Raw genomic sequence first — 23,508 nt, 5'->3', positions numbered from 1 at the left:
CGTGCCGATCATGACCTCAACCTGTTCTCTCTGGACATTGGGGACATGTACCACAACCTCAACCTCGAAATTCTTCTAAACTCTGTGTCCGAGGCGATTGAGATGCATGGGGTGACGAGGTTTCAGAACGCGTCCGGAATACCCACCGGAGGCTTCCTCGACCTCCTCCGGCTCTACCCGAGATCCTCCCTCGTCGAGTACGAGGGGGAGATTTTAATCCGGAGTTCCGGATTGTGCATTGGCTCCTGCCTCGCACCGATCCTTAGTGAGATCTTTCTCTTCTTCGTGGATCGTGCGGTGCAGGAGGTTCTTGCCCGCTCCGGTTCTGGATGCAGGATATTCAGGTTCGTGGACGATTACCTCGTCGTTCACCCATCATCCACCTCGGACGTCTCTGTCCTGCATGCATTCGCTGCCAACGCTAGGGGTCTCTCCTTCACAAAAGAGAATGCTAACCAGGAGGGGCTCCAATTTCTGGATCTCCGCCTCAACCCTTCCTCCCACGGCTTATGCTGGTCCTTTTAACAGCGCTCTCAAAAACCTGTCCTTCCTTCCACCAGCCATCATTCGAAAACAGTAAAATCCGGCATCGTCAAACCTCTTCTCTCCTCCTCCTGTAAAAAGTCATGTCCCCACCTTATCAAGGAGAGTCTCTCGCGCCAAACGGCTAGGCTTCAGGGGGCAAGCTACCCCGCGGATCTGATTGAAAACAACATCAAAAAGTTGATCGTGCAGTCCGGGAGCCGCCTCCGCAATCCCCCACCCAGATCTTTCTCCTCCCGCCCTGCATGCATTCCCTACGTGCACAACACATCCCATCGTTTGAGTGCGCTTGCACGCAAATTCGACACCAGGGTTCTTTTCACCTGCAAATTCAAATTGGGTGGAATGTGCAAGCGTGTCAACAATCCGGAACCTCCGCCCTCCTGCACTAAAAAACACGCCCAGTGCTTCCTCTCCTGCGCGCGAGAGAAAGTGTACACGATCCCTCTTTCGTGCGGAGCGGAGTACATCGGTCAGACGGGCCGATGTATCAACGAACGTCTCCGAGAATACGCGAGGGAGATCACGAGCCCGCCCGAAGATTCCGTGCATCCGGTTGTTGTCCACGCAAAAAACTGCTCCTCTTGCACTCTTGCACACCCCATTTCAACCAAACAAAAATCATAGGGAGACACCGATCTCGATTCGGAAGAGAGATAATAGAATCCGTAAGCATCAAGTTGGCAGACAACAAACTTTTCCAGTCCTTCCCTTTCCCTCTCGGAGAAAGATTAGCTTTCTGCGAGGGTGGGGAGCCCCCCAGCCCGAGCGGCAATGGAGCTTAAAGGTTTGGAAAAACAGTGGCAAACAAAAACAGCCCCGGAAAGCCGCCCTCTGTTCTTACTTCTTCTCGCCTTCTGTTTTCGCTTGACCTTCTGGTGCTCTGGTTCGTTTGCGCCTTCCCCAAGGAATTCCAATGACGCCCCCCCCCCCCCTTCCCCCGCTCTCCGCCGCGCCCCCGACGGCACGAAGCGACGCGAGGTGTCATCCACGAGAGAGGCGACACGGACCAGACTCCCGACCAACCGCTGTGTTCGCCCCCGCAACGGTCTCCCTGTGTTTCTTACACCTCCCCTCATCCCTCTCCCCCCTTTCCCCATCGCCTCCCCAAGTCGAGCTCTGAGTGGCTAGCCGCCCCAGTAAATCTGTAGTTGCAAGTCGAAAGCTGTGTCGTCTGTTTCGTCCTCTTATGTGTTTCTTTCGTATTAAGTCAAAGTACATCACCAACACGCTCAAGTCTTTAATTAAGGTAATTCTCTTTCAGCGAAAGTAATTTGTAAGAATAATCCATTACATTTGAGGCTCGGTAATTTGCAATTGTACTTCATAACATTTTTCAAGTAGATGACACAAGTCAGCCTCGATATGAACTTCGATGCGAGCTCAATCGAATCCTCATCAAAACTTTGTTCAAATTTCGTCCCAGCTTCGTCCAAACTTCACCCAAACGTTGTTCAAGCATTTTCCAAACGTCCTTTAAACTTTATCCAAACTCTATCCAAAAGTTATCGAAGCGTTATCCAAGCGTTATTCAAGCGGTATTCAAGCGTTACCTAAGCGTTATTCAAGTGTTACCCAGGCGTTACCCAGGCGTTACCCATTACGTTACCCATACGTTACCCATACGTTAACCTAGCGTTAACCTAGCGTTAACCTAGCGTTATCCAAACGTTATCCAAACGTTAACCAAGCGTTATCCAAGCGTTATCCAAGCGTTATCCAAGCGTTATCCAAGCGTTATCCAAACGTTATCCAAACGTTATCCAAACGTTATTCAAACGTTATCTAAACTAGGGGTGTCGCGAATCGTTCGAGGTTCGAGTTCGACCAGGTTCGACCTTTTCGAATTTCTTGTGAAGAGTTCAACAAAAATTCAATTCAGGTTCGACTGCTATGTGCATGCGAGACAGGTTGGCCAGTTGGCTTCGGATTGAATGGGGATGGCTAAGGGATGAATTGAGGGCAGCGCTGATTGGTTATTTCAGTTAATACAGTACAAAAAATGAGTTATTAACTTCTTCGGTGATTAGAATTAGTTTCTTTTAATTGCAACTGTTCATAAAATTAAAATAACCCTTCCCAATAAGAAGTTCTTCAAACCTAGACACGCTTGTTCAAGGTCTGGACAATGTTCACGAAGTCGAACCGGTAGAATCTGGTTAAAAGGTCGAAGGCTCTTCGAACCGGGTCGACCCAGTCGAACCCCGAAAGTTCGATCTAAAGATCCGGTTCGACAAAAGTTCGCGACACCCCCAATTCAAACGTTACCCAAACGTTAACGGTGTCCGAACTTTGTCCAAACTCTGTCCAAACTCGGTCCAAACTCGGTCCAAACTCGGTCCAAACTCGGTCCAAACTCGGTCCAAACTCGGTCCAAACTCGGTCCAAACTCGGTCCAAACTCGGTCCAAACTCGGTCCAAACTCGGTCCAAACTCGGTCCAAACTCGGTCCAAACTCGGTCCAAACTCGGTCCAAACTCGGTCCAAACTCGGTCCAAACTCGGTCCAAACTCGGTCCAAACTCGGTCCAAACTCGGTCCAAACTCGGTCCAAACTCGGTCCAAACTCGGTCCAAACTCGGTCCAAACTCGGTCCAAACTCCGTCCAAACTCGGTCCAAACTCCGTCCAAACTCCGTCCAAACTCCGTCCAAACTCCGTCCAAACTCCGTCCAAACTCCGTCCAAACTTCGTCCAAACTCCGTCCAAACTTCGTCCAAACTTCGTCCAAACTTCGTCCAAACTTCGTCCAAACTTCGTCCAAACTTCGTCTAAACTTTTTTATATATTTTCATCAAAGTTTGTACACCAAGGGCCCTAAACTCGTCAAACACAAAGTTGGGGCCGAAGTTAACGGAGCGCACTGATTGGAAAACCACGACGATGACTTCCCTCCTTTGTCGCCAGCGTCCAATCGGCGCGCTCCGCGAACTTTTGGCTCCAACTTTGCGTTTGACGAGTTTAGGGCCCAAAACTTCACTTGGCTTTACAGAAACCCCATAAAACGTTTATGAAACCTTCCAAGAAACTTTATAGAAATTCACTCCAAAGCTGTTTTTTAACTTTTCCGCCTGAATTTGATCAGAAGGAGCTTTCGCCGAGCCTGCAACTATGCGAAATGGGCACCTCGTCTTTGAAGTTCGTAATGCAAAAAGAGTACAAGCTAAATCTGAAAAATATTGATGCAATCAGCAGACAACCCTTTGGGAAGCTAAGGCGTGGAAGCCGGTAAAGATGACTTACATTATTCCAGACCGCGATGCCGGCGACACCGGTCACTCCAAGTATGTTGAACACTGCTGACCCCACGATAGTGCCAACTCCAATGTCACCTTCTGTTATGAATGATCCTGATCAGAAAAAAGAGCCTTTATAAAACAAAAATATAATACTTGTAATGATATAATCCGCCGCATACATTCTTTAGCAGAAATCAGTTTTTTTTTACTACGTTGCAGTTTCTGCAATCTAGAGTCCACTTCTGCGATTAAATATTTTAAAGCTCCAAGGAGCCTGGAGGGAATCAGGAGTAAAATTGGGAGTTGGACGTGCCAGACCAACGAAGGGCACCCGGCACGCTCCAGCGGAGGACTAAGAATTAATTTCGCCCACCTGAGGATCGTTTGACGTGCGACCGAGATCTTGATTACAAAGCGCATTTCCTGCAATAACCCTCCATCAGATTGCGGGCGCGTCGGCCGGGTTTTGAAAACGCCACCTAGGGATTCATATGCCGACGTTCTGCCTCGAGGCCACCGAGACGGCTAAAGCAGGGAACACATGACCGGCTAAAACGGGTGCCGCAAGCTGATTCCCATAGCAACAGCCCAGGACACGGTGACGTGGACCTATGCCAAGCCACATGTCACAGCGTGCGAGCAAGTTGCCATGGAAACTGCCGCGCGGCACCCGTTTGTGTAGTTCGTGTATTTATGCTCACCAAAGTTTTCATTTGTACATGACTTATGAGAGTTAATCTACCCAGAACACAATTTGCGGCTCGAAATTCGCTTTCTTTCCGCCCGAAAACCGCCAATCGAAAAGTGGCCGTTTTGGGTCGCGCTCGCTCTATTCTCTGTGTTCACGAGCCGTATTCTATGATTTAGACACAGCCACCAAAGTTTATTAAAGTCGTGGGACATCAAAGACACACACTCAATACTAAAAATGGACTGAAAATGAGACACCCATTTTTTGTGGCTTCTAAAATATTCAATATATGCTGATTTAAAAAAAGAAAAAAAAGCTGCCACGTCATTTTTGGTAACTTTCTTCTCTATATTCCTTCTTCCTCCCCAGTTCAGTTCCGGCTTCGGTTACGAGCAGTTGCGTTTTTTTACTCTATTAAAAATATGCGTGACGCTGTAGCAATATATTGATTGGGTAGTCTTCTGACACCATAATAAATCGCCTTAACATTTTTTTTTTTGGAGGGGGGGGGGGGTTTAAGGAGTCTGGCACGAAGACGTAGAATACTACGCGCGGTATTCGATATCATCCGGCAAGCGGCACCACCGCCTCTACCAAATTAGTCACTTGAAACTTTTTGGGGATTCCAAGTCTAAATGAACTGATTAATCGTGATTCGTTCAAACCAGTCATGGTCTGCTCTGTAATTAGTAATAAAGTAGAGTCAGGATTCTGTACTACGTTAACGTATACAGTAAAGTCATACGCTAAAATCCTCAGCTAACCTGCTAACCGGCTGTAATTGCTCAAAATCGTGAGGGCGCTAATTGAAAACAAGCTAATCCGTGACAAATACTACTATATTGAAATATCTATCCAGAGCTCAGCCAGCATTCATCCTTAACTTAATCACCAAGCCGAGTTCACGTCTTTTCTGGGATTATACGGAAAGTAAATGCACTTTAAACATTCATGCGCACAGTTAATTTACAAAATAAATATTTTACAAGAATATTTCGAGCCCACTCTTAAATATTTTCCTTTAAATGGGTGCCGCTGTAGCTCCCTGTCTCTGCGTCTCTCGATTGTTTGAAGTGTGCTCACCCAGTCGTGATTCTGACAATATTTAACTGGACACTATTTTGGAGATGCGAACATATTGGCATAGCATCATAGTCAAAAAGCGAATGCGGTATTAATGCAACAGACATTATGCATAGCAGATAGGAGTACAAATATAGTTTATGTATTTGTCAGGACTTGTTTTAGTAGGATTGCGCGATAAAACCACCAAATTTTAGTTCGGCTTTTCCTTCTTTTTTTTGTCACAACACAAAGCCGTATAAAACTGTGTACTTAACGAACCTATTATCGAAGAAAACAGCTCCGGTGCAGATGTTCCAATGGCCATGAACGTTGCCCCGGCCACATCACTCGGGACTTTCAGGGCTGTGATAATGAATAAAGCACAAGCAGCAAAACGTGGCCGTTTATCAGTTCTGGGGTTTTGGGAATCGCAAACAATACAAAACCCATTAGATTAAGAACAAAAAAAAAAAGCTTCCTGCGTAGCCTCAGAATGGCAGTCGACCTTCCGTTAGGGGATTAAGTTTTCTCAAACTTAGCGAACTTGGCTGAAGTTAACTCTCTTTTCTCGTATGCAAGGCACCAAAGAAAAACATCGAGTTTCCCTTCGCAGCTATACGTTCATACTTTTAAGTTGTATTTATACCTAGAGCAAGAAACAGTACAGCTGATTCAACACCATTTAGAGACGTCGATGTAGGCGTTTAAAATCTTACCACAAGCACGATCGCGAGAGAAAACCCAAATTTAAATACGTTTAGCGCCGAACACGCCTGAAAATAGGCTCTTGTGTGATAACAACTGTGATTTACACCTTTACACTGTTAGACAACCATATTCTTCCTATAGTCTTTGATTCCCCGGTCTCTTTGTGACTCAAAACGTCCTTCTGTCTGAGGCCGGGCGAGGTAGTAAGTTCCAACACCCGCCTTTCCCAAAGCTAAGCAGCTAAAGAAAACACCCTCACTGTCAGCGATGATCTCGAGCGAAGGCACGAAGTAGTCATCGCAGATGTAGCCGAGAATGCCGCAGAGGTAAATGACGATGATGAAATGCAGCACGACGCCTCCCTGCTGGCGCTGCTCCTGCGTCATGAAGTCGCCCGGAAAGTGTTCGATGGACGGCCGCACGCAGTCTGGCTGACCGTCCGCAAGGAGGTGCCTTCTCGTACCTGCAATTGTAAAACAAATACATATGTGTTTTTTTTAATACATTAGAGGGGCTGGTTTTCAGGAGAGCATATCTGCTCGAAGTGTAAATAGCCCAACTACTTTCTTCGCACCTCGTACATGTAGTACCGCCGGCATTAATATTTAGCTAAACCTCTTGACTTGCTGCTTATTAGCAAGACTGTCCAATAGAGCAAGGCGACAAGCGTCCTTCGACGTATTAACTGGAGAGGAGTCTCTGCCAAACGCTGAGGCATCCCTCATGTTCAACCTGTGCATGCTTTGTATAAGACTGCGATGACGTCGAAATGCAAGTTCAGGGCTTTCATTGCTCTAGGCGATGTGCGTCTGGCACGAACACGATGATCGGGTAATGCAGAAATTATGGACGTAAGAAATTTCCTCAAAGTAGCCAAACAATACATCATACATATTTCTTCTTTTTTTTAGATTTTTCGCGCCGTTTAAAGGGGTTCTGCAAAGATTTTTTTACTGGTTCTTAATTTGTACCGAACCTCAGCGCACTGAACGTAGTAACTTAATTAAACTTTTCTTTTCCCGAATTTCGCTTTCATTTGAAAAGTTATCGGCTAATTAAAATTACAAAAACAAGCAAAAAATAACCTCCTTCATGACGTCCTTGCTCGCTTGTGTGGCCGCGAACTAGAGGAGGGGTAGTGAGCTCAGCGAGCGCTCACGGCTGCCGCACTCCGTGTCGACGGCTCGAGAGGGCGCCACTAAAGCATGTTCTGGATAGACTGTATAAAGCGGGCAGCCAGGGCGGCACGCATTGCATTTGTTGCGCGATTAAGCACAATATTTCCGGACTTTTCTTGGCGATGCAGTGGAAGGTACAGGCGCGCGTTCCCCCTCCCATTTGGAGCGCTGAATGATGCTGTGCACAAGCTCTTCTCCTCTCCACTGCATTGCCAAGAAAAGTTGTCGCCGAGTATAATTCGGCATGACACTTCATTGGCCACAAACGACAGCAAACACGGGGTAAAGATTAGTTCAGAACGGGAGACACTTCGCACTGCCATACCGCCAAAGGGCCAAACCGCAAGCCAAAGCTGCTCGCCGAAGGCCTTCAGAACGCTCGGAACCGTTGAGATCCTCGACTGCAGCGCCGCCGCGTACATCCGGGACCTTTCTACGCTCACCGCTCGTCGGTGCCTGATCACACTACACCTTTTTAGTATTCGCCGCCTTTTCCACCGCTTGCTGGCGGGTATGTCGACGGGTCATTTGTTGTTTCCGTACTTTATAAACTGCATTTGTTTCTTTTCTGATCTAAAATACTGAACAAAAACTAGCTTTATAAATAATTGAAACGGCTCGCGCCACCTATATTTTGTATCTCGACTACAAAGAAGCTTTTATCGGCTCTGACCAGAAGAAAGGCCAGGACCTAAAATGTCACAATGTCGTCACATATTGCGCGCTTTGGGCACCGCGGGTCGCCCCCGTAGGTGGAGGAGGTTTTCGCGTCGTTCGTTTAAATATGACGCACTATTTAGTTACTCTCTCTGTGCCCGCTGTCTAGCCCGAACCCCAAGATACGTGGAAACCGCAAAAAGGTAGACGCTTAAATATGATTGCAGGGCCCCTTTAAAGTAAAAGGTTTAGACGACGGAAAAGCCTACTCCCTTTGAAATGGCGTCTTATGTATTTTCTGTAAACAGTCAGCTACGACCACTAATCTGCAGTTTTCGAAGTTCTCCCCAGTGTTGTACAACACGCAACGTCCACACACACACAAATGAAAACATGAAAAATGCAAGCTTGTCAAATTTATAGTAGAAATAAATAACCAAACAAAGTCAAGAACTTTCTGACAAAGCGCACGTTGTGACTGTAAAAGAGCAGATACGGTAGGAATGTTATAACTTACATTCTCCAGTAAGAAATCTTCAGGAAAACAAAGCGACCAAGGAGACAAAATACTTTCATACTTTTGCAATGTTTTAGAAGTAATGACAACCAACATGAATGACTAAGCGCATTGTGTGGGAAGGGCATACTGTGTGGAACGCACGTGGCGTATTCCCCTTTATTTGAGTACTACACGTCAATCACTTTTTTTTCTAAACTGCACAGTCATGCTAGTCGACGCCGTGAAAGATTAAAGCTACTTGTAGACGCACGGAGTGCGCTTTTTCTTTAGGATGTTTTGGGCTAAGACTTCACATTGTTCCGAACTCTATGAAAATGCCATGCTTTGCTAGCGGAACAAAATGTTCGCGACAGCAGTTGTCTTCATTCTTTTGATAATGCTTACTTGCTGTTTTATCGAAATAAAAAAAAACTCCTCGCTTTATTTGTATTGTTCAAAATTTCTAGCTAAACTATTCAATAATTCATTATGATTCTGGCCTGCGTTTATCTTGTTATTATCTAGCGTTGTGAGGCGCCTCCAGGTTTCAGGTTACCGAAATTCGGCAAGATCAACGAAGGTCATGAATCAAGCTAGGGTGTCGGCAAGATTTTGTTTAATGCTTTAACAATTATGGGCTGGTAAAAACGTAACTGCAGAGCCACCGATCTTATTCACAATAAAAAAAATTAAAATAAACAATATATAGCTTACTAAGGTTGTATCCCAATAATTCTTTTGAACAAAGTTCGTAAGAGATCTTAATTTGTTTTTAATACAGTCTGCGTTGTGGCCTCCTAATACTGCATCACATGCAACACCACCATTTCAGCCGAAAAAGAGGATTTCTGATAATTTGTGCAGCGTTGCACACGTGTTTTTCAAAAAAAGACTACACCCCGTGAAACGGCATTCTTATCTCGTCGGGAAATTCGGACCCCAAGTTTCTCTTACCAGCGCTTCTTTTTGCAGATAGTTTTCCAAAAGGAAAACTAAAATTATGTTTTCTGACATACGTTACGGGATGCAACGATAGAGCGCCAGAGGCAACCGAGAAAAAAAAAGGGTATCGCTTAAACAATGGTGAAGGTGCATTACCAATAAATAAGAAAAAAAAAGGTTATCATTTTCTGTGGCCTTGCAGTAAGCTTCTATCGAGTAAAAACAAAGAGGCGTGAATCTTCTTGATAACAAATCATCTCTTACGAAAGCCCCAAAGATAATTGATTGCCAACTAAACTGGAGGATTCTTCTACATCAATGAACCACCTAAGCATACCTTTCTAGACCACCGCTAGAAAGCAAAAAAGGCACTCGATTAAAATAACTATTAAACATGCATTCGATATGTTTGTGTGCAGATGTTTTGGTCCTACATGAGGTGAACATCTCCTTCACACAAATAAACTGATGCTATCTCTATAGCGCACCTTGCTCAATTATACTTCTTCTCACCCTACGATGGACTAAAGGGAAAAACTACGGGCCACCAGATCCAATCACAAGCCACATAGAAATTGCGTGTTATTTCGCTTCGATGAACCTGTCAGTGCCTCTGTCTAGGATCACTAATGGGTATGGGTGGGCAGTGGTTCGAATTCAATAGCACTGAGTGACTCATCAATTTTACATCGCAAAGAAAGCCACGACATACAGACTTTTTGCAGTGTCGAAGCTATAAAAATGATGCAACGCTTTCTGATTCGGAGCATTATTCGTCCACCCCTAATCAATATTCAGCATGTTATAGTTTAGTGTGTAACGTGATTGGACCTGGCGGCCCGTGGCTTTGGCCTTTAGTCCCTCGTAGGATGACACATAGGGCCCGTTTTTCACACGAAGTGTCTCTTGGCGTGCTGTCTCAACAAATACTTGGCGTAGTACTCTGCGTAGTACTTCTAGTTTGATGATGATGTGGATTTTTTGTCGCAAGAGCAACCTAGGCAATATTGCACCAAACAATGGGCAGTACTTCCTAGTTTTTCGCCCATGGTTTGTTAGAGGTTGAGAATAGCAGGAGGCGCGACTCCCACAGAAGCCTCACTCCTTTTCACATTCGCAGACCGAACGATGGAGAGGGGGCGACAGGAAGGAAGAAACACCAGTCATGACGAGTAGAGTGCTTTGAGCGAGGAGAATGTCCTGTTATTCTTAACCTGCAACAGTGTGAGCCGCGGCCCGGATGTCAAAACAATCACTATCCCGCATGCAAAAGCAGGGTGAGGTTGGATCACCTGCAACTGCTCTCGAGTTTCGCAATGGAAAATGCATGCAGCTGCAATGCCATGATGGCATAAAAAATGACTGGTAATTTGTGCATGCGCAGACCTACATAAAGTGACATACTATTCTTCGCATGGTGCTCCTTCAGCAAACTTTTTATTGCGTCCGCGTGAGCGCCGGGAATCCCGTGGCCTGCTCTAAAATCGGACGGAAAAATCGGCGCCTGCACGTAGCAGTTTTAAATTTTCATCCGGGATGTATTTTCGCGGTATATCTTACCTTGTAAAACTTCAAGGCGTAGTTATGTTCATGCGAAAAATTTATGACAACCTTGACACCAGTGGCATACGCCGACGCAGACAACAGAGTTAATCAAGGTTCGTGCTATCTGTGTCACCTCGCGATAGACGCAGAAAGCATACGACCGCGTAGTCTTCTTTCGACCGAATGTCATCCCCTGCTTGTGCCGCCTACCGGGAGATGACGCCACAAGCACTAACCTCGGTTAACTCGGTCGTCAGCGTCGGCGCCAGGTGTTGACGCTTTCAACGCTGCAACTTTGCATTAATTGCGTTATAATCTTAAAATGCAGGCCGTTCATCCTTGTTGGTGTTACTGGTGGCAGCTGTTAAAACCGATTTACTCTACGCACGTCGTTGTTGTTGCTGTTGCTGAAAATTTAGGTTAGAAAAAACGAATTGGAAGCAATCGGGGGTGTGGGCTCGTAGGCCCGTCTTGGTAGAGCGCTCCACTGGAAATGAAGAGGTCCCTGGTACAATATCAGGACCAGGTGGATTTTTTCAGTCGCGCACCAGTCACCTAACTCCATTTCGAGATTTGTATTTGTCCTTTGTCCCCGTCTCGAGGGATTATTATCGTGATTCTCGTCCAGCTGGCTGCAACTTTGCCTTAATTGCATTAACGTGTTGTTTTCTTTTTTTTTTTTTTTTTTTTTTACTTATACAGAGGTATAATTTGCAGTCTCACATGGTAGAATGCACCACTAAAATACACTAAAATATAAAGCTTCAACTTCCCCCGCCTCACCACCCTCCCCCGCCTCACCACCCTCCCCCACCTCACCCCGAACCCCAGCCGACCCCGTGATATACACAAGCATTTTAGGGGCGAAGCTCCTCAGGGACTAGCCTTGTCCGGCGTCCGTGCTCACATCGATTGCCATCCCATCTGTCTTCTTAAAACAAGAAAAAATGTTTGCACAGTCGACAGGATTCTAACCTGTGTGGGAAGACCCCAATGGATTTCTAGTTCATCGCCTTAACCACTCAGCCACGACTGCGGGACGAGAGGGGGGCTCTGAGATTTGGTAGTAACTCAAGAGCTGGGATGAAACGTTGCGTGTAGCCGCTCAACGTCTATACAGGAGAGGGCGCTACGGTCAAATGCATATTTGACCGCAGCGACAGGATTCTAACCTGTGTGGGAAGACCCCAATGGATTTCTAGTTCATCGCCTTAACCACTCAGCCACGACTGCGCGACGAGAAGGGGGCTCTGAGATTTGGTAGTAACTCAAGAGCTGGGATGAAACATGTTGAATTAAAAACTTGTGTTTGGGCGAGTTCGTTCATACTGATTTAAAAGGTTAAAAAGCGCAACACAACAAGGACAATAAAGACACGAAGCGCCCGTCCTGTCGTCTTCGTGTCTTTATTGTCCTTGTTGTGTTGCGCTTTTTAACCTTTTAAATTGGGATGAAACGTTGCATGTAGCCGCTCAACGTCTATACAGGAGAGGGCGCTGCGGTCAAATGCATATATAATCGCGTTAAACTTTGCATGCATCGGCTCAACGTTTAGTCAGTATCATCTGAATCAATATTTAGTCAGTATCATCTGTGTCAGTATTTAGTCAGTATCAGTATTATCAGCACCACCAGAGCTTGGCCCCAATCAACATCATTCACCACGTGGAGATGCGGTCATTTTTTTTACCCCCCCCCCCCCCCCCTCTGTACTCGAAGTCACGAACATTCCAGCCGCCTCATCCTCCCCCGCCCCTCCACCAGTGAAAAAAATTCCTGGCTGCGCCGCTAATACATGCAACACGATTACAATTATTAATTTAAGGCATAAACTCGTAAAACAACTCGGCTCCCGTGTGTTGTTTCCACTGTGTTAAAAGTCAATCCCGCGGGCCACCTTCCTTGCCCTCGCGCGTGGCACGGACTCACCTTCATTCGGTGATGCTGCATCCTCCGGTGATACCACGTCACCGATACCGATGCCCGACCGGAAGAAAAAGAAGTTGACGAGCACGAACGTCGGCAGCAGCCACAGGAGCCGCTTTCGACTCCGTCCGAAAGACGGCGACCGGAGGCCCAGCCTCGCCGTGGCCGTGCGAGAAGCACGTGCAGTGATCAGCGTCGGCATGCTCGCGTCCTGGCCATCCGTCACGCGCTCTTCGGCTCGGCGTAAAAAATACGAGCTCGACACCTTCGCCCAGGGTTCTCTCCCGTCCGAAAATGCCCGCGATAAAAGTGCGCCTGCCGAAGCTGTGGTGGTGGCAGCAGCCACCGCAAGTGCGTCACGAGGTTGATAGTGAAAGCGAAGATTACGCGTGATCTCTTGCCAGGACTATGCCCCGCTGCTGTGGGGAATGCGTTTCCTCTTTCGTTTTTGCTTTTTGTACGACTCTCCAAGCGGCCTTCAATAAACCTCCCTTGTTTGTGCTTTTTCTTCTTTTTTTCGTGTTTGCTGACGCGACGTTCTCCCTGCGCTGTTTTTGTCACGCTGGTAGTTCTTGTAGTACTAGAAAAATTTCTTCAATGAGTGTCGTGCGCACAGCCAAGAACACATGACAATCGGGAATTGCCGGTAGATGCTTAAAATCAACGAGAATTTCGGTAACGAGTCAACAACTATGCCAGCTAATTAGTCACGCAAACCACTTTGCTTCGTTTTACTATATGTCCGAGCGTAGCCAACGCCAAGAAAAGTGCAGTGTCACGGTCTTTGTGTTTGTGTGTGTGTGTGTGCGCTGTTAACGGCTAAATCAATCAACCACAGTGAATTCACCATTAAATTGCACTTTAGGCGTGTGTGTGCGTGTGTACGTGGTCTAGACTTCACTAGGTTCTGACGTATGGTGCCGAGATAACGAGTATGACAGTATAACACGTCCGAGCTTTTATTTCTGATATTCGTGTTAAATTTGTCACATAGTGCCAACTTCAATCCGCAGGAAATAGTTATAAAAACACCATACTAAACACCTTTTTTATTTTTTGCTATTCAAGTTATTACGGTGGGCAGATTTTATTTTAAAAAGAAGTAACGCGCATAGTATTCAATTATTTAGTTTATCGGCGAACTCGAGAGACATTTTTCCTCTCGTATTATGAAAATCGACAATAGAGACCAAGTAAGGAGTCAAATAGCGATTGAATCAACAAACGTTGCGTTGATGGCCCAGCCGACGAACTCTGCGAATAATTGTGATCGCGCAACGAACACAGAGTCAGGCGTAAACTCACCGGAACATGGCAGGTTTCCGGCGCGACCACAGCCAGCGATAAGATTACTTCACTCAAAAACCAAGATAACGCTTTCGAAACGCCCACCCTGCAACACCGAAAAACGGTTTTGAACTTTCGTATTTTCAGCGCGAGGCGAAAGACCCTTTTTCGGAAATCAGCGCCATCACCTGTCCGCCATTACTCGATCCTTATTGAACACGAGCGCTGCGTCAGCGTTCGGCGAAGACTCGGATCCAATCACGCGCTTCGCATCTAAGCAATGGCGACCGGCAATCTTGCTCAATGTCTCCCCCCCCCCCCCCCCCCTTTCTTATTCACAACGCTTACACACATACACACAGAAAAAATTGCTCGATGGACTTTTGAAAAACGCTCTATTGCGGCTTGTTCGCGCATTGGTATACGTTCGAGCGGGACCGACTGGCTTTCCAACTGCTTGTAAGCGTAGTGAACCCGCCGTGATCCTGGGACTCTTTTCTGCGCGTTACTGGTTTGACGGCGAACGCACAAAGACGACGACCGCCATGACGTTGCACTTTCGGCGTTGCACGATTGGTTCCATCCGATCGCATAGACCGACTCAACTCACTAACGTCACACTCCATTGCGGTGGCGCTGCTGTCGGTACTGCGCATGTGCAAACGTTTCACTCCTCCCGAATTTGGTTTCTGCGCACGCCTAGTGCCCACACCGGGTGTAGACAAAGCGGGCTCGTTGGGAAATACTGTGTCGGTGTAGATAGCGTCGGCTGTGTTTGGGCTTTGTGTGAAACCGAGTATAGATCGGAGGCTTTGCAGTATTTGCGGGGTCAAGTCTATACGCACTACCTGGGAGACACTTTTTTTTATTATGATTTTTTTTTTTTTTTTTTGATGAACACAATAAAAAATTATGAGTAAAATACACCAAATCAGAAATGTTGCCGGGCACTCATTAGTGGCGTCAATGTGTTGCTCGTTAGGTTCCGTCAGTGTGTTGCAAACTCTTTCATTATACTAGTTGGTTCGTAATATTAAAGAATACATATAAAAGCATCAGAAACAAGAACCAAGAAGAGCCTTGTGTTGCCAAACTTCTTGGTTCTTACTGTTTTGGACGCTTTTATATATATATATTAGACATCAGTGCGTTCCCTCACTAAACTAAAACGATAAGCGTAGATTAAAGTTTCAGCCAGCAGTGAAACTTCAAGTCTAAGTGAACTGTCAGGCCCACGCGAATTACCGTAAACCGAACTGGCGCTTCCGACAAATCTAATTTTGAGACAAAAGAGAAAGATTCAATCCAAACGGCACATCGAAGCCAAATTCAGCCTCAGCGAAAATGATAATTTGATTGAACAGAAATAAAACCGATCAAGAAACGACAATGTTCGAACTGGGGTTGGCAACCGTTCTGCAGAAACGTTTCTTTCTAAGCGAAGGCAGTTTTTGCATCTCGCATGGCAATATAATATCACTCTGAAAAAAAAAAGTTTCGAGTAAGCAACAGAGCATTCAACAAGCGAAAATCGCGCCTCAGTTGCAGCAGTTGGTATTTTAATCCTAAAACGAGTTTTTTTGTGTGTTATTTTGTGTGCTGTCAAGTCGTTTAGTCTCTTTATCACTCTATTGTTTTGAGACTTATCTCTGTCTCGCCAAGCTTGCAAAATCGCCGTGCCACATGCCTATACGTATATAAACCGAACTCAGCCAACACGACCTGTTCACCAAAACCTGTACACCACTAGAATGCTGACGTCATCACAGTGAGATCGAACGAAGAACCTGATTGGATACGAGCGCTGCGTCACTGCTCGGATAGACCTCGTGTCCGATCAGCGCGTCGAAGGACACTCGGCATCAGGTTCGGGTCCAATTGCCGAGTTTGCGCCATCCGACTGCGCGATGACGTTCCACGGACGAAGGAAAGGAGCGACCGAAGGCTTTCATTATTCTAGACGGTGTTGACTCAGTTCCGTAAATCTGCCAATATCTGTGAAAGACATCACCTTGTAGATCTGGCACCAACCAGCCTCTGCTTGATACCGCGTTTCCGCCGCATAGCACGTGTGCTCGACCCTGGTTTGGTCGTGACAATACGCCGGCATGACGATAAGACTGATTGTCTCGTTCAACTTCCCGGAAACACGTGCGCATTACACTGCCCATGAGATAGACTCATTTGAACCGGTCTGCCTCGAAACCAAGTGTATCACTTTTTTTCTCCAAATTAACGTGCACCTCTCTCTTTCGTTTCATCAAAAGGGGAAGCGCAGCACCGGCAGCGTCACGTGTCACTTGATGGAAAAGTGTCACATGGATAGTAGCTTAGTTTACCTGAAACTCTGGTTGAAAAAAAAAAAAAAACATGCCAGGAGTACAATACTCCTTGCGAGCATGTTTATTCGCGTGAGAGAAGGAACAATATTTCCCGCTGTCATAACTCACGACAAACATCAAGACTTGACTTTAATGCTGGTATCAGTGGCATCTACTGGCTCATGGATGTGCTCGGAAACAACTTTCTGAAGCAAAACAAAAAAGAAAGAAGTTTCGTACGTATATCGTGACTACATTTCCTTGGAGAGTTGTTTTCAAGAATAGGCCTCTCCGAGAGCATTAGCGCTCAGTCTACCTAATTCAACGACTGACTAAACATCAAATATGAAAATACTCGTTTTCAACATAATACAACCAAACGCATGATCTTTATTTCCTTCGCCGAGACATCGTGTTGTAGTGAAGAAAGCGAACAAAATGGAAACTTTTTTTTCTACTGCGAGCGCGTCACCATCGAATTGCAACACCGCTGTCCCTCCTGACTGGCTAACCTGATTGAATGGAGAGACCTTACGATTGCTGCTGCATTGCGCCCCACAGGAGAGTTCGTGGCAATGTTCCGCTTTAGGGTCCGACTTCGAGATATATAACAAACATTAACACATCTGGAACGTAAGGTTCCTTGTAAACCTACCGTTTCGAGTTTGTTGAGGGACAAACAAGAGAGCGATCGTGTTTGGCACAGTGCCCAGTAAAACATCTGCATTTTTTTTTCTAGTGGAGCTCAGACGTGGCAAAGACTCCAAGGAGTGTAAGAAAGTTAATGCGTTCTGTGACCTCTGTGAATTATATTTTAATGTATTGAATTTCCTGGAGACGCATCGACAGCTCAGTGCTGTCCATTAGCCCTATAGCGACCGCATCGGTTAAAGAGGGAAAGTACAGCACGCTTAAATTCCGGTTCGTTATACGCAAGAAAAGCCAGACGTTAAATTTAAATGACAATTTGTTACATAGCTTTTACAAGTGCTTGAAACGCAATATACTAGTATTATGAAGCTCTAAATCACAATTACTGACCTCCAAAAACAAAGAACGTACGTTATATGCTTAGCTAGAGAATGGTCTGCCTTTAAAAGTATACTATAAGAAATAAGAAAAAATATTGTATATAAACATCTTTGAAGTGTTTCATTGCGTTGACTCTAGAACAATACGCACTTATCATTTGCATAAAACCCTCATTGGTTTCGCAAGACCTCGCTGCCATTCCAGTTCATTCAAGGCTCATTTCCTGCATAAGTCATTCTGCAAATGGCTTAAAAATGTAAATGTGCCGTTCCAAATTGGTTTCTTCTGTTGGCAACAATGCGGTTATATTTTCCTCTTTTTATGTTCCATAATGTCTGCGTTCAGCAGCCGTCATAAATCAGGATTCCGAGAATAATGTGACGACGTAGAGCAAAGATAAATTTACGATTTCTTTCCGAGTCGCGTAACACGAAATTCTTGATAGAAAAACTCAAGAACCAAAAACCATGTGTAAATTTTGCCTTTTTTATACGGGTAGAAACAGAGAAAGAAGAGGACATGAAAGCGCGCGGGGACATCAAGAGACCGTGCTCTGGTTGGAATGATGAATGTGTAGACGCAAGAAGGCCCTCCACTCGCTGTTCAAACGCGTTCAAATAGCAATGGGAGACAAGGGCATCTATACTTAGTTTTAGCTTAAGTTTAGACGCCTCCAACGCTACAAGCTAATGGGACCGATCAAGCAGCGTCAAAAGCGCAAATCACTGGGCCTCCCTTTACATGATTGGTACAGCGATGATAGAACACGTACATAAACATGACGAACACCATGATGGTGCGCTTTTTTGACGCTGTCCGATTGGCCCCATGAGCTCGTAGCGTCGGCTGCGTCTGGACTTTAGAAGAAACAAAAGCAGAGCTTCGCGCGTGCTTACTGATCATTCCAACCAAAGTTCGCTCTGTAAATTCCATAGAAAAAATGCACCACCTGTGGGCAACGCTGCACAAAATCGTAGCGCGATAGGTTAAGAAACCGATTTTTGCGGTCGATTTAAAGGGATACTGAACTGAAATTTGGATTTCGCAAAGTTAGGCTGCAGAAGTGTTGAACGGGACGTTACGAACCCCAAAACATCACTCGTACATCGATATCTCAAACGGGTGGCCGTACTTTTGGAAAAAAAGGGCGCGATCAAGCGAGTTCTTTGACGTAACTGTCCTCCGGGAGAATTTGAGAATGAGGAGAGCGGCCTCGCTTCTCTCCTCCTCGCTTCGGTTCACCAGCTTGACGGGACTTAGCGAGGAGGAGAGGGAATGGGAATCGTGACGTGCCTTGTCTCGTCGGCCTCGTCGGCCGGGTTCAATCGCGCACTTCTTTTCCAAAAAAATACGGCGATCCGTTAGATATATCGCCGTATGAGTGATATTTTTTGGTTTTGCAGCTTCCCGCCTATCCGCCCGGCCTTGTTTAGTGAGCTCGAAATTTCGGTTCAGTATCCCTTTAAAGAGCCTGTCCGCTATTTGAGACACCTTGTAGTTTATTCTGTTAACTGTGCTGCTTTTCTCCTGTTGTATAAGTGCGGGTTCACCAGAGATAAAAACTAAGTTTGCGTAAAATACTTTCCTACCATTCCTTATGTAGATATACTGAGTTTTCCGTTAATATAGAACCTACGACTGCAAGACCCTTGCAAGATGTAACTAGGAAAATAGAAATCATTCAAGACGACCCAATATCTTAGCAAGATATTGCTTGTTATTGCAACTTACTTGCATTCGCTTTTTGGTCTTCTGCTGATAAGACGTCCTTGGTGAAGAATTTCTATTATCCAGAATTACTTCCCAGATCAACAAAATCAAAATCAAGCCAAGATTATCAAACAAACATGTTTAATATAACTTTTTTTTAACATCACTATCTCGCGACAAACAAATTATATACAAATGTACACTGGCCGGACTTTCGTCTTTCTTATGTACCATGTTACATTAAAACCGCTCGTTATAACAATGAGCGGATGAAAGAATGTTATCACGGAATGACTTTTGAACCTACGTCTATATTTTCAGAGACAATCACTAGCATATGAGGCCCAACGTTGATGAGATAGTATATATTCCAACAATTCCTGAACGAGATCACATGTAGCACTACAAAAACAAAGTGCCGCGTTTTTTTTTTTTTTTTTTCATATGCTATTAGAGTTTTAAAGTGCCAAAAGTGCAAGTAGCGACAGTATTTCCACCTTTGTTCTTGCTTTTTATTAATCTTAAGTTTTCCGCCTAATGAAGCAGAAAGCAATTGTTACGGGCACCATGTTTTAAAGTATTTACTGCCACACAACCCAACCCAGCGCAGTAATTTTAAGTTCCCTCTTAACCCAATGAACCGGAAAAAAAAAATGAGGGAAACAAGAGGGACAACCTGCCTGGAACACGTTGAAGAGTGAACATTCGTTTTGAAGAAATAGATCTCAGTCCATTTATGTATTCGAACAATCGCCTTGACATTCGTTAAAGCAGGCATTTCGAAGGAACTGTTCGGAAGTAAGATGAGCTAAGAAAAAATAGTTACAAAATATGACCGTCTGTTTTTCGTTATCCGCAACCATGCTCTAAGTCGAGCCCTGGAGCGATCTGAAGATTGAGTAAAATATTAGCAGAAATTCACGTGGTCGCAAACAGTTTCGCATTCCGCCATTTTGCAGAATGTAAAATCTCCCTTGTTGCTGTTTTTTTGTTGTTTTTTTTAAAGTATATATTTACCTGTACCTCCGGACAATTTGTCACTGAACACGTGGTCTGGCTTCTTACCATAGTAACAAATTGCTGAGAGAATTCATTATATGCTGAATTTTCAAGAGCATAATAGACTAGCATAAAAACTTCACAGTCTGGTTGCAGCCTCAAGTGGCGCGAATCCTTGATGGGGATAGCCACTCTTGCATTCTCCGCGGAGACGCCTGTTGTTTTTACTGTCGTGAACCGTCGCCTAACCGATTAACCGATACAAGTTCACAAGCAACCAAACTGATGTCTAAATGACCAGGTATAAGTCAATCTACTCAGCGCAAGTGGGAGGATTGAATTGTCCAAAGAAGTTCAGCTCATAGCAACAGGCGAGCACAATGAATGCCACGTAGAGGACGAGACAGACGATGCCAACTTTCCAATTCAGCCGCCATCTGGAGGCACACAAAGTCACTAACATTAACACGGTGGTGGCGAGCAGAGTGAGCGTCGTGTAGGTGAGTGCGCCACTGTTGATGTGCAGACTCCCCGTGCTCGAGTGGGAAAGTGTCTTGACCAGCCATGGGAAGCCCAGGCAGAAAAGGATGTCGAATATGTTGCTTCCGATGAGGTTGCTGAACGCCATGTTGCCGAACCCTGCGCAAGCGAAAGCATTGACCAGGCAGCGGCATGTTGAAGGGTAGTAGAACAATTCATAAAAATGTATAATCCGAGACGGCATGATTTCATAATCGAATACTATTCAATAAAACACGGATGCATTCGTGAATATTTCGTGTCCAACCGTTCACTAATGCGCCTGTGTTAACAGTGATAAATGCACTTTAGGTATCGTGGCGAGGTCGTTTCGTTCCCTTCTTCTTCTCACTTGCCCCTTTATTTGTAAGGTATCGAAGACCAAGTAAATTCAATATCTGGAACTAACAGTTTTACGAAAAAGCTTGTTGAACCTAAAAATTAAAGGACGATCAATTGGTGGATCATCAGGAAATGCGTTAGCATGACCTTTGAGAAACGCCACACAAGCCCCCTTTGGGAAACGCTTACGCTGACCCCTTCACTTCACAGTTTTCACTTTCTCTTCTTGTTTTCGTTAAGGGGTCAGTGTTAGCGTTCCCCAAAGGGGGACGAATGTGGCGTTTCCTAAGGGTCGTGCTTTCCCTAAGGATCCACCTTGCGTGGCGTTTCCCAAGGGATCCACCGATGGATCTTTATTTTTCCCGGCGAAGCGGGCTCGCCGAGCTCATTTCGCCCCTGTCACGCGCATACCGGCGTCGGCTTGCCGCTTCTCGCGCCGCATTTCGGCCGGTCGAGCCATGCGCTGCTTCCGCTCCTCTGTCTCGTTCGCTCGCCTTGCACGCTTAGCAGCGGCATCCGCTGCCTGACGCTGTTCTCGCTCTTCACCGGTTTCCCGCGCGCGCATTGGCTCCCGCCCCGTGACGTCGCCTCCCTCTCGCCGCGCCGCGCGCGCATTGGCTCCCGCCCCGTGACGTCGCCTCCCTCTCGCCGCGCCGCGCGCGCATTGGCTCCCGCCCTGTGACGTCGCCTCCCTCTCGCCGCGCCGCGCGCGCATTGGCTTCCGCCCCGTGACGTCACCTCCCTCTCGCCGCGCCGCGCGCGCATTGGCTCCCGCCCTGTGACGTCGCCTCCCTCTCGCCGCGCCGCGCGCGCATTGGCTCCCGCCCTGTGACGTCGCCTCCCTCTCGCCGCGCCGCGCGCGCATTGGCTCCCGCCCTGTGACGTCGCCTCCCTCTCGCCGCGCCGCGCGCGCATTGGCTCCCGCCCTGTGACGTCGCCTCCCTCTCGCCGCGCCGCGCGCGCATTGGCTTCCGCCCTGTGACGTCGCCTCCCTCTCGCCGCGCCGCGCGCGCATTGGCTCCCGCCCTGTGACGTCGCCTCCCTCTCGCCGCGCCGCGCGCGCATTGGCTCCCGCCTTGTGACGTCGCCTCCCTCTCGCCGCGCCGCGCGCGCATTGGCTCCCGCCCTGTGACGTCGCCTCCCTCTCGCCGCGCCGCGCGCGCATTGGCTCCCGCCCTGTGACGTCGCCTCCCTCTCGCCGCGCCGCGCGCGCATTGGCTCCCGCCCTGTGACGTCGCCTCCCTCTCGCCGCGCCGCGCGCGCATTGGCTCCCGCCCTGTGACGTCGCCTCCCTCTCGCCGCGCCGCGCGCGCATTGGCTCCCGCCCTGTGACGTCGCCTCCCTCTCGCCGCGCCGCGCGTGCATTGGCTCCCGCCCTGTGACGTCGCCTCCCTCTCGCCGCGCCGCGCGCGCATTGGCTCCCGCCCTGTGACGTCGCCTCCCTCTCGCCGCGCCGCGCGCGCATTGGCTCCCGCCCTGTGACGTCGCCTCCCTCTCGCCGCGCCGCGCGCGCATTGGCTCCCGCCCTGTGACGTCGCCTCCCTCTCGCCGCGCCGCGCGCGCATTGGCTCCCGCCCTGTGACGTCGCCTCCCTCTCGCCGCGCCGCGCGCGCATTGGCTCCCGCCCTGTGACGTCGCCTCCCTCTCGCCGCGCCGCGCGCGCATTGGCTCCCGCCCTGTGACGTCGCCTCCCTCTCGCCGCGCCGCGCGAGCATTGGCTCCCGCCCTGTGACGTCGCCTCCCTCTCGCCGCGCCGCGCGCGCATTGGCTCCCGCCCTGTGACGTCGCCTCCCTCTCGCCGCGCCGCGCGAGCATTGGCTTCCGCCCTGTGACGTCGCCTCCCTCTCGCCGCGCCGCGCGAGCATTGGCTCCCGCCCTGTGACGTCGCCTCCCTCTCGCCGCGCCGCGCGCGCATTGGCTCCCGCCCTGTGACGTCGCCTCCCTCTCGCCGCGCCGCGCGAGCATTGGCTTCCGCCCTGTGACGTCGCCTCCCTCTCGCCGCGCCGCGCGAGCATTGGCTCCCGCCCTGTGACGTCGCCTCCCTCTCGCCGCGCCGCGCGCGCATTGGCTCCCGCCCTGTGACGTCGCCTCCCTCTCGCCGCGCCGCGCGCGCATTGGCTCCCGCCCTGTGACGTCGCCTCCCTCTCGCCGCGCCGCGCGCGCATTGGCTCCCGCCCTGTGACGTCGCCTCCCTCTCGCCGCGCCGCGCGCGCATTGGCTCCCGCCCTGTGACGTCGCCTCCCTCTCGCCGCGCCGCGCGCGCATTGGCTCCCGCCCTGTGACGTCGCCTCCCTCTCGCCGCGCCGC

The 23,508-nt window shown here is 47.9% G+C and overlaps 2 protein-coding genes across 3 annotated transcripts in view; both read right to left on the bottom strand.

Annotated features, from left to right (window-relative positions):
- The window catches only part of LOC115316211 (sodium/potassium/calcium exchanger 3), a 29,293-nt gene extending 16,000 nt beyond the window's left edge, over nucleotides 1-13,293 (bottom strand). The window contains exons 1-4 of the mRNA XM_029975559.4: nucleotides 12,995-13,293; nucleotides 6,504-6,707; nucleotides 5,816-5,899; nucleotides 3,785-3,891 (exon numbers count right to left, since the gene is read on the bottom strand). Coding sequence (XP_029831419.3) covers nucleotides 3,785-3,891; nucleotides 5,816-5,899; nucleotides 6,504-6,707; nucleotides 12,995-13,193 — 594 coding nt within the window. The 5' untranslated portion in view covers nucleotides 13,194-13,293. The remainder of the gene's footprint in view (nucleotides 1-3,784; nucleotides 3,892-5,815; nucleotides 5,900-6,503; nucleotides 6,708-12,994) is intronic.
- Nucleotides 13,294-19,465: 6,172 nt separating this feature from the next.
- The window catches only part of LOC8032243 (sodium/potassium/calcium exchanger 5), a 55,438-nt gene continuing 51,395 nt past the window's right edge, over nucleotides 19,466-23,508 (bottom strand). For both annotated transcript variants that reach the window (XM_029975560.4, XM_029975561.4), the window contains one exon: nucleotides 19,466-20,979. In XM_029975560.4, the coding sequence (XP_029831420.2) occupies nucleotides 20,654-20,979 (326 nt within the window). In that variant the 3' untranslated portion in view covers nucleotides 19,466-20,653. The remainder of the gene's footprint in view (nucleotides 20,980-23,508) is intronic.

Source organism: Ixodes scapularis, unplaced genomic scaffold, assembly GCF_016920785.2.
Source record: "Ixodes scapularis isolate PalLabHiFi unplaced genomic scaffold, ASM1692078v2 PGA_scaffold5__190_contigs__length_132052651, whole genome shotgun sequence".
In the NCBI taxonomy this organism is placed as follows: domain Eukaryota; kingdom Metazoa; phylum Arthropoda; class Arachnida; order Ixodida; family Ixodidae; genus Ixodes; species Ixodes scapularis.
Note: the sequence above shows the minus strand (reverse complement) of the source record. Positions and strands in the feature narration are given on the sequence as shown.